Here is an 18,295-nt window from a genome sequence, read left to right as displayed (position 1 = left end):
TTTGGCCGCTCCAGGTGTAACCAAACCCTTTTACATCCTAAAACTTTCCTTAGCTGCCACGTGATGCAAGAAGCATCATTTTGCGGACCTTGGTAGCAGCAACGAGTGATTCATCCCAGCTAATGTTTTCTAAGAATCCTCCAGTCCAGAGGGGCTTAATGAGAGTGGGGAAAAGTAATTATTTTGGAAAAGCCAGGCTCCCACGGGCAGGCCGCCTGCTACAGGTTTTGGGGGAGGCTAACTGGACTTCAGGAAGCGGTTTGGCTGGCAGAGCACACACAGCACCGTCTGCCTGCGGCTCCCCAGATCGGACGCTGCGGATCTCATGGGATCGTCAGTGCCATGCAACATCCTTGGGTTACGGCCGGCAGCACACCCAACCCGATGCGGTGCAAGCAGCGGGTCAGCACGCTGGCAATGGGGCACGTGGCCTGGTTCCCCCCCAGAGTGACCCTGCACAGCAGGGAGCTGCTCCCACCTTATCTCCATCCTCTCCGGGGGGGCCAACAGGACCTGCTGGACCTGGGAGTCCCACTGGGCCCTGGATGCCATCCCGGCCAGCCGGTCCTTGGGGACCCTTCTCGCCCTGGAAGCAGAAGGAGCAGGCAGGTCACACAGAGCTCTCCTCCACCCTCCAACCAACCCATTACATCCCATTAACGTTTTATTCAGCTGCTAATGACCCCTGACTATATGGGCATGTACAGCAAAACCGGTTTCCAGCTGATATTTCATCAGGCTCTCTGTGCTCGCTGTCTGAAACAAGACAAAATTTCTATCTCGAGAGATAAAGAACAATCAAATCTAAACGCTGAATACCCAGATCACAGCTGCAATTTCACTGCTGTAGCAATATAATCAGATTTAACCTGAACCCTCTGCCATCTCTCTCTGGATGACAAACAAGACCTCAATAATTTTTATTCCCACAAGCCAGTTTTTACTGATTCTGGTCCTGGCTGTTCCAGCACTCACTGCCTGCTCCCTAACTAATGGGGGTTTCTTAGGAGGCCCCGAGCTCCCTCCTGAGCTTCTGGACAAAGGAAAACACCTGAAGTGAATACAGCAATCTCTGCTGGCCTCCTGCTTAAACATCTACTCGTATTCCTCAGACCTGGAGCCTTCAGTTGAATTTGTTTGTTTATAGAACTGAACAGCGGATGTTTTTCAGTTTCCTCGTACATAATTTAATTGCATCTGAATCCTGGGTGCTCTCTTCTAAATAATTAGATGCCACGCAAATTGCCTATTCATCTATCCACTGATACATCATATAGGTACTTGGCAGGACAGATGTTCATAAAGCTGATTCACCAGGAAATTCTTGCCTCTGGACTAGCTGCTGGAGTTCCTAACAAGCCAGCAAACGTGGAATACACAGTGGCTGATAAACACTTTTGATAACAACAATCAGTCACCGTAAGTATCCTCATCTAGTTTGAAATCACTGGTACCAGCACTTGCTCATTTTGCTGGGTCTGAAGCTGAGCTTAAGTTTGAGGCAGGCAACCCAAAAGTCCCTGGCAAAACCATTTGGGAGTGAATTGGAGGCACAGAGCCTTCCTCCTCGGGACTGTCACGGTGCTGTGCTCTTCAGGGACAGAAATAGTCATCCCGGCCCACTCTCCCCTGCCCGCACGTGACATTTCACGCGCGTGCCAGGGGAGCGAAAGACGTGAGAGTTTGCGCGGGCTGGCTGGTGAACGCTCAGGAGAGGGACCATATGGCGGGGCTCAGCCGCGCTCTGCTCGGGCTCCTGCTGAGAGCAGCTCTTTCCGCAGGCGCCAGCGGGATGCCTGGCAACACCGATGCTGCGGCAGCACGCAGCATCCCGGGAAGCGGAGCCGAAACCTCTGCGGCACCTTCTTCTGCTGCTCCTTGGCTGGGGCAGAGTAAGGGTAAGGATTTTAGGCTCAGTGGAAATCGCTACTGCTGTTGCATCCTTGTCAGCGGTGATGGGGCTGGCTCACTCCTGTGCCCAGAGGCCTGTCCTTTGGCTGTTTGTCACTAAGAGGTCACACCGGCTGTCATTTTACCCGTTCAGTCCTCATCCCTTCTCATTGCCTGAAGACATTTCAGTCCCTGGGATCACATCCGTTTTTGATAGCATGGATGTCTCAAAACAGGCAGGTTGAGCAGCTAACGTTCACTGGTTTGATGCACTCAAGATGAGAAAATTCCTTCCTAATTGAATTTCTTCCCTTTATTTTTTTTTTTTTTTAATCTTTTATACACCTACCCCAGGAAATGTCTCCATGCTCAGCTTCCTACTACGCACATTTCTATTTGACCCACAGCTCTTAATCTTTATACTGGTACTTACTGGGGCTCCCTTTTCACCAGCGGGTCCTGGAGGTCCCTGGGGGCCAGGTCGCCCTGGCAAGCCTATCGGGCCGGCTGATCCTGCAGGACCGCGCTCGCCAGGAGAGCCCTGTTGGGTGAAGAAGGAAGCATTAGCTGGAGTATCAAGCTTTATCTCTATAGAGACAGAAAGAAATCCAGCAGTAGGATGCTGCGAATGCATCGTAAGTGAACACATTTGATGGGGTGACTGCCATGTGATGACTTGGTACCATCAGCCCAAGGGGTCCTGCAGATCGTTTTTTTAATTAAAACCCCTGGAAGGGCTGGGTTCTCCTCTGGATGGTGCAGGGAGCTCAGTTCCTGGGGGCACATTATCGGCTTGAAACAGGAGCATGAGCCACTTCACGGCCAACGCAGCAGGGAGGGTTGGATGATGAATATTTTTCTTCCAGGAGGGCTGCACTGAGCACAAATCTCAAGTGGGGACAACTTTCAGAGGGAAAGCAGGTGACTTAAGAGCAAAATTCTCGATGTCCTGAATCATCCCTGTTTCCTCAGCTTGTCACATATGTTCACGGCTGACAATACAAAATTACACGCGTAATTTTGAGCTATTACACGCGTGCCTTGTAAACTATAGCAATATCCGGCAAGTCATTAGTTAGTGCAAAGGGAGTAACGGATAAAGCACCAAGCTGTGACTAACCCTCCGTTTTGGCTTGCCAAGCTTGTAAATGTGTTAGGTGGTGCCTGTAAGGGCAAGGATACTCACTGCTGGACCTGGGGGGCCTGGGGGACCTTCGTTGCCTTTCAGCCCTGGAGCACCCTGGAGGGAGGAAAACGAAGTCATTTGGGGAGCTGCGTGCTGCACCGCCTGGGCATCCTGCCCGCTGGAAGGATGGGGCAGCCTCTACTCACAATGGGGCCAGGGAGACCTCTCTCTCCGGGGAAGCCTCGCAAGCCCGGGGGACCGTCCTTCCCTGGGAGGCCGGCAGGACCAGGGTCCCCCTGCAACGACAGCGATAAACAGCTGAAGATCTGCAGACTCCACAGAGACCCAGCTCCTCCCTCGGGGCTCAAGTGATGAGACGCTGCGAAACATCACGTCTCTTCTGAATCATCCCTCTCCATCTCTGGGAGAGGTGCAGGCATCCAGGCTTGCAAGAAGGGTGAATTCAGTAGGCTGCTGGTCCCTACCTTGGTCCCTTCTTTTCCAGTGAGGCCAGGAAGACCTTGTTCACCTGGGGGACCTGGAGGGCCTGGATGTCCCCGCTCACCCATCGGCCCAGTCTCACCAGTTGGACCCTGAAGAAACAGAGATCGGGGAGAAGGTGTTGGGTATCAGCAGAGCAAACAATGAAGGAAGAGGTGCAGGCCGTCAGTTTATTCCTTTAGGTTGTAATGGGATGGAAGACGCTCCTTCCCTTAGCCGTCCCCTGCAGTGCCACCAGGAATCCCTGGAGAGATGCCTCCTTTGGCATCTAAAGGGACCTTGTTTTGGAAGTGGGCAACGTTGCACTTGACAGACTGGAGGCACTGGGAACCTCTGGAATGAAAGTGTTCACATAAATGAGATATTATTACTACAGTTATTATGCTTAGGGGTTTCTTTTTTCATTGAAAACTTCCTAAGTACTCTACAAGCATGCTGATTCTTCCTTATATGGGGCATAAATAATGGATTAGGCTTGTACTACATGGCAATTACTGACTGCCTCTGTGCTGTACACGGGCACTAATGGTGACGAGTGTAACATAAGGACCAGTGCAGAAGGTTCCCAAGTGGCCCATTTTGGAGGAGGACAAAACCCATATGCACAAGACTATAACGTCCCTGCATGCTGGTGTCCGCTGGGACGTGGTTGTAATTCATGTCACGCTGCAGGGTGCCACTTAGCGTAAGCAGAACGATAACATTGCGATCGCTCAGCAACCACAGATCACGCTAACTACGCGCAGCAGAGCCAAACAAAATTGCCACAGAACCTAATTTGCACTTGAGAAGACAGACACAGTCAGGGAATTGCCCCTAATCAGGGAATTTACAAATCAGGGACTTTACACCATCATTAAAGAGGACAAATTAATTACTTTGTAATTAAAGAGCAACTTCCCCAGCAGTTCAGGAAAGAAGACTCAACCCAGAGCCAGTCCTACCCAGTCTAGGACTCTGCCTACAAAACTGCTGCAGGAGCCTTGCATGCCTGTGCTTGAGGGGTACAAATTCTGGTTGTGCAGTTGCTATTTCCAGATTGCACAGAGGTCGTTGTGACTAAAAGAAAAATAGCGCAACTCTGACAGAATCTAGCAGCACTTTACATTAAAGAGGGATGCGTTTCTTCATAGCGACATGTAAGAGCACTCTTGCGTCACGCTTACACTGCCCCGAACGCCCCAGCAGCTGTACAGCGCTTTGAGATCTCATTTACTCTCTGGCTGCTTAAGGTCTTTTAGTCAGAGTGTGGTCTTTTAGTCAGCTTTAAGGTCTTTAAGGTCTTTTAGTCAGCCGGTCTTTCTCTCATCCTACACCAATTTTACACCAAGGTAGTTCTGTTAAGCTCACAGGAGCCACTTTATTTACAGCAGCCTTCAGCCACCTTTGTCTAAATACCATCCTAACGCCTCGACAAGGTGGGCTGGGACCCATCGGGGTATTCCACGCCCTGGCCAGGAATTTCAAAGCCATCAAGCTTGCTTTGCCATGACTTTGCCTCCCCTGGAAGAGGAGCCTCTGTGCTGTATAACCTGCGGTCCCAGCCGCTCCAGCTAAACCATCAGAGCTGTGAGAGCCCGCTGTGCGGAACCGGTGAAGATGAGCTGCAGAGAGCTGGTGCAAGCACGAGCGTTTGTTTCTTACCTGAGGGCCTACGACACCGGGGGGTCCTGGAGGGCCAGTCTTGCCTTGGAAACCCTGTTAGAGAAAGGGAAAAGAGAAAGAGATGACACTTCTGCCAAGGAGTACTCCAGTGAGGGTCCCAGACTGCCACCCGACTGCTCCTCCTCTGGTGAGACTACTGACCAGGAAGGGGTGGACACCGAAAGACAAAAGAAACGAGAAATCAAACAGAAAGTGGAAAATGTGTATTTGTACATCTATACAGGGATGAAACAGAGGAAGAAAAAGGGATTCTCAAAGCTCAGCTCTGCTGTTTTGATGGAGCTACTGTGATTTGGAAGGACGGGCCATATATATATACACACACAAAATATTTGCTATGCTCATAAAACCTATAGAGGAAATGCTATTAAAAAGTCAGAATGTGCGAGTTCCTTCATGCTGAGTAATTCTTAACAACCATTTCCCTTCTCCTGCTCCCTGTTCTGGTACTGGTTTAGGCTTAGCTCTGGCTTAGGCTTAGCTCGCAGGAGCTCAGAGGCCGGGCGACCGTCTTGTCTTCCACTTTCGGCACCACCAATCTCGAAGCCCACAACCCAGCAGCCTTGGGGGCCAAATGAAGCTTTATTTCCTTCATCAACATCTGTTGAAAGAAATCACAAATGTGCTTCTCTCCAAATGCTGATGAGTAGCGAAGTCTCCATGACAGCTAATTATAATGACATTTGAAGAGTGACAATAACTAACTATCACCACTGCAATTGTTTAGCTCTCCTAAGCCACTCTTTAAAAAGCACGTTAATTATCGTTCTTACTATAGCATGCTGACAAGCTTGAGAAATGTCATTTAGGGCACACAGGCTATTTTCTCATTGCCACAAAAGATGATCAGATAAATCCCAAGCCAACGATAATGTGTCATGCTAAAAAACCTACTCAATGCTATTCTATAGCTGTCTGCAGATCACAGAAAATATCCTGTCATTGATGGGGAAATGGCAAAACATCTTTGTGAAATGAATGTACAATTTAAACTCTTATCACAGAAAAATATTTCAGCCAGTTCCGTGCAGGACGTTTCTTACTAATCTGAAGAAAGGGGTTTCCTTTTACCCTGCCTGAGCCTTGGGCACAGAGTTTTTAGAATTTTTCTTGGTTTTTTTAAATCCAATCTTTGGATATCTAATATGGCCAAATATTTCAGCGTCCTTCAGCGTGCCTATTTGCTACTAAATGAAAAGTAAAATAAAAGGAACTATTTGACACTCAGATTTCAAGTCCAGGTTTTCTTGCATGAAGGTACAGAGTGCACTGACAAGGCTATTGATGGGGAAATAATATTTAATTCGTTTTTACGTTTCTCTCCTCGCTTTTTGGCACTGTGTAAGGAAAGGGGGACAGAAAAGGGACTTCTGTTACCTGGTCCTGCACGTGTCTGCACACCCCCCCCCCCCAAGGGGATGCAAGGGAAAGTGACCTTTGCAAGCTTATTGACGGCACAGATTATCAGATTTTTGGTTTTCTGGAAGCATTTGTCTGTGATAGGCAAGCTACTGCTGCAATGAGTGCAGAAAGCTATCAGGGAATACTTTCAGACTCCAAATAATTGAAAGCCCATTCTCCGTTCATATTCATGCAGACTTGGAGTTTGATGCTTTATTTCAAGTTGATAACAGCAGATGCAAGTAAAGCTTTTACTACTACTTCTTATTTGAGTGTAGGTGTCTTGAATGTTATAGATAACTCAATGAAAGACGACTAAATGTCACAGTCAGGCTCCGGCAGGTGAAAACTCTTCTCTTCACCTTTAAGTTAATCCTGACCTGAGGATTGCGTGTTCAAAAATACCACAACCATTCCCTTAAAGTCAGTCTTATGGAGTGTAAATAAATACCCGATGTTGCGCCGAGCAGTATTTGCGTTGCCTTGCTTAGCAAATGCCAGGCAAGTTAATTAAATTGTTGTGTGATAAGTTCAGGGGGAAAAAATGCATGATGTGCAAAGCCTTTTTAATGCTCATTTGCCAGGAAAGGCAATGGAGAAAAATGCAAGGCTGAGTAGAGGAAGTTGGGGGTTTTTTTCCTGTAAAATAAACACAGGACAAAGAGTCTATCTGCTAACATGCAGCATGCAGTGTTGGGGAGAGGGACATACCAACAACAGCAAATGAGCTGGATTGTAAACAGCCGAGGAAAAAGAATAAACATCCCCCAAAATGCCAAGGAGAAGAATACTAATTACTGCATGCAGAGGAATACATGGCAGAAGGGTCATTTTTGCTTAGGGTATCCTTCAAGCAAAAAAGGTGCAGAAAACAGACCACCAGAGACGCACAACAGCCAGGGTATCATACCTTCCACATGCCTCATCGTTCTCCTTTGGTGAGAAACAATGATTACATCTGTGCAACAAAACCTTTTAAAATGGACAAAGCAGTACGTGTACGATACAGCGAGGTACCTAAACAGCCAGGAGCCGCTCCCTGGGATGCAGCCAGGGATTATTGCTGGAGGGGGCTTAAGCAAAACTTCATGAGGACCCTGTGCGTAGCTTTGGCTAAAAGGCAGCGTCAGCAGAGATGCCTGTCTTACTGGGGTGCTAAGGCAAGTGGCTGATACACGAGCGTGCTGCAGTAACTAGCGGGGACGGAAAAACTAGAGTAAAACCATTACACCACTCATCTTGGCCAGGAATTGCCTTCCTCTCAAAACAAGCACCGCCAAACCTGTGCTGTCACTCTTACTCTCTCTGTAACTCTATGCAACAGTTCTTGGCATTGGCCACGTGGTGCATCAAGAAGGGAAAATCGTTTATTTCTCCCCATTGCAGGTTCCAGAGAAAATAAAACTGCCCCAGCCTAACGCAGCTGGGTGCAGAAAGCTGAGCTCGCAAAGGATGGAGCCCGTCTTGCATGAAAAATCTCTGCTATCACAGCCCTAGAGTTACGTCTCTGGAATAGAGACGTAAGACCTGCACATCTCCAAAGGACGGAGCGGGAAGGAAAGCGCAGACTTTATCCGTAACGCTCCAAAGAGCGGAGGCACAGCCTTCCCCCTTGGGAGGGCAACGGGACGAGTGCTTTGGTGAGTCCTTGGGGTACAGAGCCTGGCTGCAGGGGCTGCTTGGCAATCACCCCCCAGCTTCTTCTCCACCTCATGAAAGCAAGAGCCACACCAAGTGCTGGTTTGTGCTGGTGCTGACCCAGACTCAACCCCAGCCAACATCCTCCCACCTCGCGAGGAGCTGCCTCAGCACCCGTCACGGCAGAAACCCAATTGCCTCTGATGCCGGTGACCGGCATCACTACTTCTCTGCTCACGTTTTCTCCGTGCGTGATGCACATGACCTCCACAATCTACTAAAGGGACAGAGAGAGGGAGGAGTTGGTGCACAACCTTCGCATAAATCATCATTAGACTGACCTGTCCTGCTCAGAAGAGGGTTGCTTCCCGTAGACCATCCCATGCAGCTGGAGAGACACAGACCTCCAGGGAAAACAAACGTGTGGCTACATCTCCCCAGCTGCACAGAAAGGTTTAGAAAAACCAACCAGCAAGACCAGACTCAGGACTAATGATCTGCCCAAGATTTTTGGCTACTTACGGTTTCTCCTCTCTGTCCGGGGTGACCAGGCAATCCATCCTTCCCAGGAGGACCCTACAGCAGAAAACCAGGGTGAGAAGGAACATGACCAAGTGCTCAGTAGTAAAACCATGATAAGGACTGAATCAAACCTGCTTGCCTCCTTGCATTAGTTCCCATCCATTTTACAGTGAAATGGGGGTGCTCAGAACCCTAAAAGATACGGCCCTTTCCCACACATCTCCCAAAGGAAGGATTTATCTTACAGGTCCAGAGCGGGAGCGAGGTGTTCACCACAGGGAAGGAAATCACTCCAAAAAGGTTTCTGAGGTCCCCCACCAGTGTATAATAATTGCAGAGACAGAAGTGTTATTCTGTTGTGCTGTCCTCCCAGTATACAGAGGGAAAATAAAGAACAGTGCAACCATGAAAGATCCTAGCGATACTGAGTCATTAGGAAATGAACATTTATAATCAGCCGCAATTTACTTGGCTATTTAAAATCTTAAACCATCGGGTTATTATCATGATGTCTCAGTAATGCCTTTTATTGGGTACGTCACCGCTTGTCGGAGAAGCGGCTAAGACTGAGCTGGCACAGGCAATCACAGCTGGATGGAAAAGACTTTATGTGTTTCTTTGCACGTTCTAGAAAGAGAATTACTTACAGGGGGGCCTTTTGGTCCAGGAAATCCAGTTGGTCCTTGAGGCCCTGGTGGTCCCTGGGATGCAAAACAAGCCAGGAAACATCGTTACAGAGCCTATAACGCTTTACTGTGAAATACTAGCTCTGCGTGAGCAGCAGATGAGCACAAAGATACAGAAAGCCAGCTACTTCTACCCCAAAGAAATGCCCCGAAGCACAAGGTGCAGCTACATGGGGCCATCCCTTGAAAAAAATGTATGGAAAGATAAGAACCACCAGGCACGTCCAACCAAGTGGCCTGTCCAGCTGCAAAAAGCACTGCAAGCATGAAGAGGGCGATCAACCGCTTTGAGCCTTTCCCTCCCAGTGCTATGAAAAAGAGGTCTTTTCCCATCCCAGCTCAACTGGGAGATACCAGCTCATGCAGGAATGAAAAAGAAGAGAGCTGGTGGCTTTGGGGCTGCTGCTTTAGGCTCTTGCTTTAGGCTGATGCTCTTCAGGGCGCTGCTTGCCCGGAGCGGCGTCAGCAGCAGCTCCCCCCTCACCCCTGCAGTCACAACCAGCAGATGCAAAGCAGGGACCAACTTCATATATTTGTTGCCCTCCTCCCCGGGCAATTTTGTAGAAAATTTACAAACAAAACAAAACCCAGGAAAAAAAGCAGAAATTAAAGATAAAATCATGAAAGTCCCGTTGTTTCAGTGTTTTCCACCTAGCACGCTGTAATCTAGAGAAAGCAGCACGAGGTCCTAGAGGACCACCTCCTCCAGAAAACCGGGGCTCTGGATGTCTGCACAAAACCCATAGGCGACTTTTCCCTTTTCCCATGGAGCAATGCTTACACCGGACACCCAAGGTCCCATTTAAGCCTTCCTTGGAGAGCTCAGAAAGGACCTAAGGGCTGCAGGTGACCTGTGAGACCTCTCTCCACACGAGCGTGTTTCATCTCCTGTTTCTAAACAGGTTTCTCCTTTTTGCTGACCAAGGTATGCTAAGCTGCATCCTGGCTCCAGTGAGCTGCCCACCCCTCTCTGCTTAACAGGGTACTTGGTAGGATGCTCACCGCAAAAACCCCTCAGCACCATCTCAGCCCTGCAAACCCTCCTCGTCTGCCACGTTAAACTAACGGGCTTGGATTGAGTCTTGCTTTAGCCCCACCAGCTTGCCTTACCCTTTCGCCAGGAGGACCAGGGGGGCCATCACCACCAGAGTTGCCCTTTTACGAATAAACAAAACAACACACCATTAAAAATACATATATCACTATTGCAGCTGCTGTGCACAAAGACTTCAAATGGCACCAAGCCCACCGGCTCCCCCAGCCCCCCTCTATTAATAATGCCGTATCAGAAGCAGCATCCAGTAACAAACGAGCAGCTGCTCATTCCCCCCACGTTGTTTAATAAAAATACAGGAAAGATAACGTCAGCGAACTCAGGATATTTCCACCAGATAACGGCCTCCCTCTGAGAGATAGATGCCACTGCAAAGACGAGGTATTTATCAAAAATTCATGCCAACACAAAGCCGAGACATTTATTTTTAAAGCCGGCAGCGCGGTGGTGACAACGTCTCACTACAAAAGCTTTGCTTCCGTCAAGCCCGGCGACTGATGGTCACTTAAATCAGTCTCTGCAGCAGGTTCTGGAGCTGAGCATGTCTCCAGATTGGCTGGCAGAAAAATATCTTGTTTTGCACAGTGACCAATTGTGGGCACACAGTATGCATGCAAAGTGGCTCGGCGAGGTGCAAGGTTCTGGAGTCCAGCAGCAATACGTGCCCCTTCGCCCACGGCACAGCCTAAGGCCTCTAAGGCGGTTCAAATGCTACTTAAACACCAAAAAATAGGGCTTAGCGGAAGCGTCAGTGGATCGTAGGGTTGTGCTGGTCCCTGACGTGTGGGTGCTCCCTCCCCGTCGGGTTGCAACGGCTCTTAATTCGTGAATGCACTTGATGTCCTCCTGAAATGCGGGCCAACACGTTTTTAGGACGTGTGCATATACTTTACAGGGGGGTTGTGAGCCATTTGGCTGGGCAATGAAGATCAGATCAGGAGAGAAGGGAAATGGAGGACAATGAACCAGACGGTCTCTTATACCAACGCTTTTTAGGGCAATTCCAATAAGCTCCCCAAAACCTTACCTTTGGGCCAGGTTTCCCAGTGCTTCCCCTAGGGCCTCTTTCCCCACGTGGACCCTTAAAAAGACACAAAAGATGACATTTTAGCCCTTCTTGCTACCCACAGCACTACATTGTGATCATGCAAAGCACCCAAGCGCCTGAGCTGCACCGGGTCAACGAGCCGTCCCACCAGCGGCAAGGGGATGGCAGGAGCCTTCGTCACTGCCACTGGAGGTCTGATCTGATCCCGTTACGACCTTAAACCACCTTCACTGGTGAGCCCCAGCCCCAAATTACTGTGTCCCCTTCTGCTTAGCTTTAACTGCCGAAGGCCAGATCCTACCCAGTGAGGACATAAATCAGATCACACTTTCTCCCGCTCTTAACAAGCTTTCAAAATGCACAAGAATGAAGAAATGAATCATTACCGTTGGACCGCGCTGCCCCCTTGGACCTGGTTTGCCAGGTGTCCCCTGGAAAGAAAAAGGAACGAAGAGGAGTTAGCGGCCAGCATCCCAGGCTGAGCTCGCGGCAGATGAACCCGCAACGGAGCCTGTTGCACACAAACTGCCCCCAAAACCTCTCCAGTTCTCATTTGCAATGAAAAGGACAACAGCAGGTTTACTTTCGTCTCCCGATTCCCGTATTTATTTTAATTTATAACGCTTGGGCAGGTCTGGACGGTAATCCCAATGCCCAGACGACATCTACCATCTGAGGGAAGGAATCTCGTAAGAAAAAGTATCCCGAGTCCTTTAAAACACCACAAAGACTTTCAAAGATGAGGCCACCCACTCGGAGCATGCAGCCTCCTAAAAAGCCAGCAAAAAACTCTTCAACTCTGCCACCCCAAACCCCATACCCCCCCTTTTCCCACTGATCTCTGCTCACCCCTTCACCCAGCTCCCGACGTGGGGAAGGGCTGGTCCTCGCCCTGCTCAGGAGCAGGGCAGGCTGGGCTCACACCAATGCACACACACATGTTGCAAGACCTGTACTCTTAAATATTTAAGGAATGACAACAGCAGAGCAGGGCTCCTGCTCTGAGCAGTTATTTTACACCACGCAAGCCAATTAAGCTGCCCCACATATTTACAAATCTTTCTTCATCTCTGGGAACTTTGTGCTAAACAAGTAATTTAAGACATTGTTTTGCAGCAGCGACAAAGCAGCAGGCTTATGAGATCTGACAGATGCACTCAGCTTCCTCTAATGGGGGACTGTGATTAATTCTGACAGAAAAAAGACAGAGACGGCTAGGTCCTAAATCTGGCATTATGTTAAGCTCCATTACCCCGCGCCTAAAAGAAAACTAATGGCCTAGAGCTTGCTCCCTGCAAACACTGTTTTGGCTAGTGTCAAGTTACCAAAAAAAAATATCCACAGGTCTAACTTTCTTCCTTTGGACCTGCAGTCCACCACTGTTACCAACCGCCTGTTAAAGGAAGGAAGAGAAAAGACTTGCTTTCTATGTAAGGAACACAGAACGCTTAAAATATCACTTGCCATTTTCTGCCCCAAATCCATCATCTCACAATCTTGCCTTCTCGTATTTGGCACTCATTAACCAGGCGAACATAAAACAGGAGCTGGAAAACTTTACAATCAACTTTCTTCAAGCTACTAAAATTAGTCCTGCTGAATCCTCCTTGTTCCGCGGCTCCATTTAATAGACCCTGCTGGCATACCTTTTTTTAATTAATTACAAAATTCATTTTAAAGTACTCCAGCTGGTTTTCCTTTAGCTACGGGAGGCTAAATGCAGAGCAGGTGGAGAGGAGTGTGTGCCACCTCCCTGCAGGTAGCCCCCCACACTCTGCTCCTTCTTCTTCAATTCTATTTTTAAGCAAAATTTTCCCCTGCTTATTGCTATCATTAATCATGCATACTGCACTGTGTACTGTTGCGAAGAATTTATATAGCACTGTAAAGGTACACAGACCTATATTTTTCAAACAGGCATACCGAGGGAAAGGCATCTAAATTCAGATTATTTTCTAGGCACCCAAATAAATGGTTGGATTTCGGTACCTCCACGCCCCCCCCAGGCTCTGTCAGACCGGGCGAGCAGGGAGATCTATTACCCCGTGCTAATGGCAGAGGCCTATTAGCTCTAAAAATAAGACCACTTATTCACGTCTAACTATTGATTTTATGATCGGGTTTTGAAAACGTCCAAGCAAGCTCACCCGAGCTCGCCTCCAGCTGCGGGCAGCTGGGCGAGAACTGCCACCGCGACGAGCAGCTGCTCGCCAAAACTACAGTGATATTTAACAGGCCGTACTTCTCCAAAAACCCCAAACATCCTTTTTTTTCCCCCCATTTTTAATTTTGCCAGCCCTTTCGTGCAGCTGAACAGCCAAGAAGCAGTGGCTTCAGGTTTGGGGAGCTTTAGTGCTGAAGGCTCTGCCAGCACCAAAATTCAGCTGCCTGTGCTGGCAGGATCTGCTGGTACTGCTCTTCTGCCTTTGGTTTCCACCTTTTTTTATTATTTAACAACTTGGGAAGACTGCTTGTGTTGCTGAAATAATGAGCTGGAAAGCTTATTTCAATTCCTAGATGATGACTATCGTAAAAGAAACGTGATTCATATTATTTTGGACACATAAACAACTGCGCTGAAAAGCATCATAGTAATACCTTGTAAAAAGAAAAGACAAATGATTTTTGGTTGTTTCAGCTGCAAATTGGGTTACCCCACAATGCACTTGAGAAGCAAATCTTAGAAACTCTCTTTCTTGACTATATGTGGACACGGTCATAAAATAGCAAATTTAGTGGTCTCAGGAGAAACAGAGCAGGATTTATCAAGTCTAACTCAACAAGGCTTAAAGTAAGTTGATGGTCTCCATTTGGTTTGTGCGGTGTGATCCCAGCTCAGTCTATCAATCTGTATATAATCGCTTTTCACTTATTTCAAATCGGATACTTGGGAGCAAAAAAAAGAAGGATACCAAAACAGTTACTGAAAACCAGTACTTCTGCTATTCTTAAAAAATTTTCAAGCTGGGCTCCTTTTACTAAAGGAGAGATTTGTCCGTGAAAATCTTATCTCTCTCTCCCTTCTCTCTCTCACATACAAATACACTGATAAAACAAGCGTAAGCTGCTGGATTGGGTGTAAAAAGGCAGAAATGGTCCAATTGCACATTAGAGAAAAAAAAAAATTAAAATTACCATAAAATAAACTAACTTATTTCTGTTTGACAGAGGTCTGCCAGACCGTGCTCCCCCTTAGGGGTCGGGGTGCCAGTCTCTGTCCCTGCTCCCCATGCACAAAAACCCCCTAATTTCTCCCCAGATTCCTGTCTCCTTCCTTTACACCGGAGGTTTTGGGGCTCCCGGCACGGCAATGCCAGCCCCACCGCAGCCCAACGGGTCCCGGGAGCAGGACAGCGGCCACCAGGCTCCTCTCAACTCACGAGCCAGGACAACATGAGCTGCCCCATCCCCTTCCAGGCTGGGCGTGAAATGCAAAATACCCTTTTCAATTCCTAAACTGAAGATAAGTGTAGCATGCCAGGGGGTGTAACTAAGTGTCCTCACTACCTCCCCCAAGGAGCACAAGGCTCATTTAAAATAAAAGTGAGTAAACTGCTAATTTTGCCTTTTCTTGTCTTGTCATCGTTGCTGGGTCCTGAAGTCGGGCCCCTTCCCAGCACACCTGCTCCCTCCTCAATCCCTTTTTTAGGCTGGACATTGCCAAAATTCAGCCAGCCTAACCCTGGGGGGGGGGTTTCCAGTCTTACAAACGGCCAGCTCCTGGTACCTGCTCCGCTCCCTGAAGGGTTTCCCATCCCGGTGGTCTGGCTCTCCATCCCTCCAGAACAAAATTAGCAGATGGAGCAAGAGGGATGTGGATGCTCGGGTATGCAAAGCAGCACGTCTCTGCCCTGCTGCGGTGCCAATGCCCTGTTTTACACCACCCAAAAATCCAGCCCAAGGATTTTATGGCTGTATATTCAATAAGGCCAGTAGTAATTAGAGGGCTACAGTGAATTCAAGGCTGTCGTGGCAGCTGCCTTATTCACAGCCTCTATTCTCCCGCCCGGCCGGAGCAGAGGGAGGGGAGAGGATGCTGCATTTGTAGTTCAGAACGAAATGAAAATTACTCAGTGGAAAAAAAAAAGGGGGATGGATATAAACCAAATTTCAGTGGCATGATATTAATGTGGTGGAAAGTGATTTATATTTTCTGGTCTCCTATCAAACACGTCTGTTAGAAGTCATTTGTATTTAAATGAGAGTAAAAAGGAAACTAATTCCACTCGCTCTCCTCACTCCCTCCTTTTTTTCCCTGTGACCAGAGCTGGTGCAGAAAATGACTTTATGTTTGTACTTGAATCCCCTAATTCAAGCATGTCTTCCACAAAATAAAAAAATCACCAGTGTATTTAGGCAATCCCTACTCGGGAGCAAAGTCTGTGGAGGTGGGGTAAGAGGTAGAGACAAGGCTGGAGGACGGAGTCCCCACATTTTAAGGGCGTTTATGAATTTAGAATAGCTCCACTTATTCAAAGGAGGAACTTGTAAGAGTGTTTTCAGCTATGCATTTTGAATCTCAAGTTAGGCTAAAGATGGTTCTTGCTGCTTCTGAACAGATTCACCCATCTCTAATAATTACTGTTAATTAAAAACCTCTTCATGCCCTGAGCAAAGTCTGACAGCGCGGGAAGGATTCAGGTTCAGAGAAATCTCTTAAAATATCTTGAGGGAAAAATTTCCAGCGTTTAATTGGAAAGCTGCTGTCTGCAGAACTGACTGTGCTATTACTGGCATCCTCCTCTCCCAGCGCCGGCGTCGGGAGCCTCTTGCCCGCTCCAGACTCTCGCCGGTCCCGCGCTCCCTGCGCCGGGGCCCTCACCCTAGGACGCCAGCGGGTGGGGTGACGCTTTTTGGGCAACCCCTTCGTGCAAAAGCAACCAGAGCACCAGGCCAGCAGCTGCCTGCAACGGAGCATTCCCCACGTCCTGCCCAAGGACCTTTTTCTTTGGAGAGAAAAAAAAAAAATAAATAAAAAAATCAGCAAAGCAGCTAGACGAAGCGGCTCTTACCCGTGTGCCTTTCTCTCCGTTGGCTCCTGGAAATCCTGGGAAGCCGATTGAGCCCTTGGGGGAAAGAGCAAAGAGAGAGCGAGCGGTTCGAGACGCTGAAAGGGGCAGCTCTGTCCATCCACGCCAGGCGCCCGCTGGCCTGGAATAACCCCCAGCGAGCACCCGCTGATGTCTACAGCTCCTAATGCTTTTTTTTTTTTTAACCTTCCTTTAATAAAAACAAAACTGAAGACAGACCCCAAATGACCTCAGAAACTAAATTTCATCCAAAAATAACAACAACAAAAAAAAAAGTCCATGCCTCATTAAGAGCCACTGCAAAGGCCCAAGCCCATGGTTGTACCGGGCGCCTGGGGAACAGGCAGGCTTTTATTTTTTAGCTCCTAAGTCACTACATTGCACATGAAAATTTAACTCCTGGCTTGTTCCTTTCTGATGTAAGTGCCTGGAGAATAGCGGCTGCCGCTTTTAAAATACAAATTTGTCAAAGAAATGCAAAAAAAACCCCTACCCCAGATATAAAATGCAAATTAAAAAATAAACCATCAACACCACAACCAGGAAACAATCTTCTTGCAGATAATTATGTCTCCAGTGTTAAACAAGCCTGTTTCTTTTTTTTTCAAGCAATGAACATGAATAATAAAATATAATTCTTAAAAAAAAAAAAAAATGTTAACAAAAACATAAGTTCCCAAAGCCTGCAGGGCATGTAAAAACCAGGCTGCAGCCTTAGCCTATGTAGTGGAATTCGCAGTTTTAATTTAAAAAGAACATTTGAAAATGCCCCAAATGAAGGTGGGCGTGTAGATAAGATACAAAGGATGTTTGCAAATCTGCAAACGGCAGTTTTATTTTAATTTCAGGGAGACCCTGCTTCATTAGCTATTCTCCTTAATTAATTAGTTAACACTAGCGCAGAGCTTTGAAGATATAAAATATAATACAAGGAGAAGAAGGACTATTACGCCTGTTACTAGCACGAACGCTTACACGGAGCCTGGTTATACCCATCGCCGAAGCAGTCCTGCACGCCCTCGCGTGCTGCAGCCCCTGTCCCGCTGCCTCCCTTCCCACCGCTCTGCAGGAGACCGAAGCGATGCAGAACCAGCCACTGATTTCCACCCGCTAAGGGGGCTAGCGGCTATTTTCACCCATCTATAAATTTGTCCCGCACGGGTGGGAAGGAGGGATCGCGCGGTGGGAAATGCTGCCGTTCCACCTCAGCCCATCAGCGGGGGACGGAGCCCTCTGCACGGCACCGGCCGTCGGAGCTCGGCCGGGCTCCCCAGCACGCCCCGCGCCTCGCCAGGACCCAACCCGGCCGAGTTACCTTCGGGCCCTGCCTGCCCGGGTAGCCGGGCAGTCCTGGCACGCCAAGTTTTCCCTGAAACACAAATAAAAGTGTGTTAGCGTAGGCAAGAGAGACCTTGCGAACAGCTTCAGAAAGGGGAGATGCCAAGCGCAGAGAAGTCAAGAGCAAAGCAGACGTGACACGAGTGGAATAAAGCTGCCGGGGCACTGCCATCATCCTCTGCCCTCCCTGGGGGAAGCCCAGGGGGTTTGATGCAGCGTGAGCACTGTAAACGTGTGGAGGACCTAGTCGGGAATGGCTATTTTTTGCTATCTTTTTTTTCAACTGGATGCACCTAGAAATTAGACTGGAGTCCATGATACTTTCAATTTCTCCATTTTTTTTTTTCCTCTGGTCTTTTTTTCAAAACATTGTACCCAAGCAGATAACCCCAAAGA

The 18,295-nt window shown here is 48.2% G+C and overlaps 1 protein-coding gene across 2 annotated transcripts in view; it reads right to left on the bottom strand.

The window, feature by feature from the left end:
- The window catches only part of COL5A1 (collagen type V alpha 1 chain), a 162,141-nt gene that overhangs the window by 22,427 nt on the left and 121,419 nt on the right, over positions 1-18,295 (bottom strand). For both annotated transcript variants that reach the window (XM_075519479.1, XM_075519480.1), the window contains exons 31-43: positions 17,877-17,930; positions 16,544-16,597; positions 11,918-11,962; positions 11,511-11,564; positions 10,540-10,584; positions 9,391-9,444; positions 8,744-8,797; positions 5,162-5,215; positions 3,502-3,609; positions 3,223-3,312; positions 3,077-3,130; positions 2,324-2,431; positions 479-586 (exon numbers count right to left, since the gene is read on the bottom strand). In XM_075519479.1, coding sequence (XP_075375594.1) covers positions 479-586; positions 2,324-2,431; positions 3,077-3,130; positions 3,223-3,312; positions 3,502-3,609; positions 5,162-5,215; positions 8,744-8,797; positions 9,391-9,444; positions 10,540-10,584; positions 11,511-11,564; positions 11,918-11,962; positions 16,544-16,597; positions 17,877-17,930 — 882 coding nt within the window. The remainder of the gene's footprint in view (positions 1-478; positions 587-2,323; positions 2,432-3,076; positions 3,131-3,222; positions 3,313-3,501; positions 3,610-5,161; positions 5,216-8,743; positions 8,798-9,390; positions 9,445-10,539; positions 10,585-11,510; positions 11,565-11,917; positions 11,963-16,543; positions 16,598-17,876; positions 17,931-18,295) is intronic.

This window comes from Mycteria americana, chromosome 17, assembly GCF_035582795.1.
Source record: "Mycteria americana isolate JAX WOST 10 ecotype Jacksonville Zoo and Gardens chromosome 17, USCA_MyAme_1.0, whole genome shotgun sequence".
NCBI lineage: Eukaryota > Metazoa > Chordata > Aves > Ciconiiformes > Ciconiidae > Mycteria > Mycteria americana.
The sequence above is the reverse complement of the archived record's forward strand: the minus strand, read 5'-3'. Positions and strand labels throughout refer to the sequence as shown.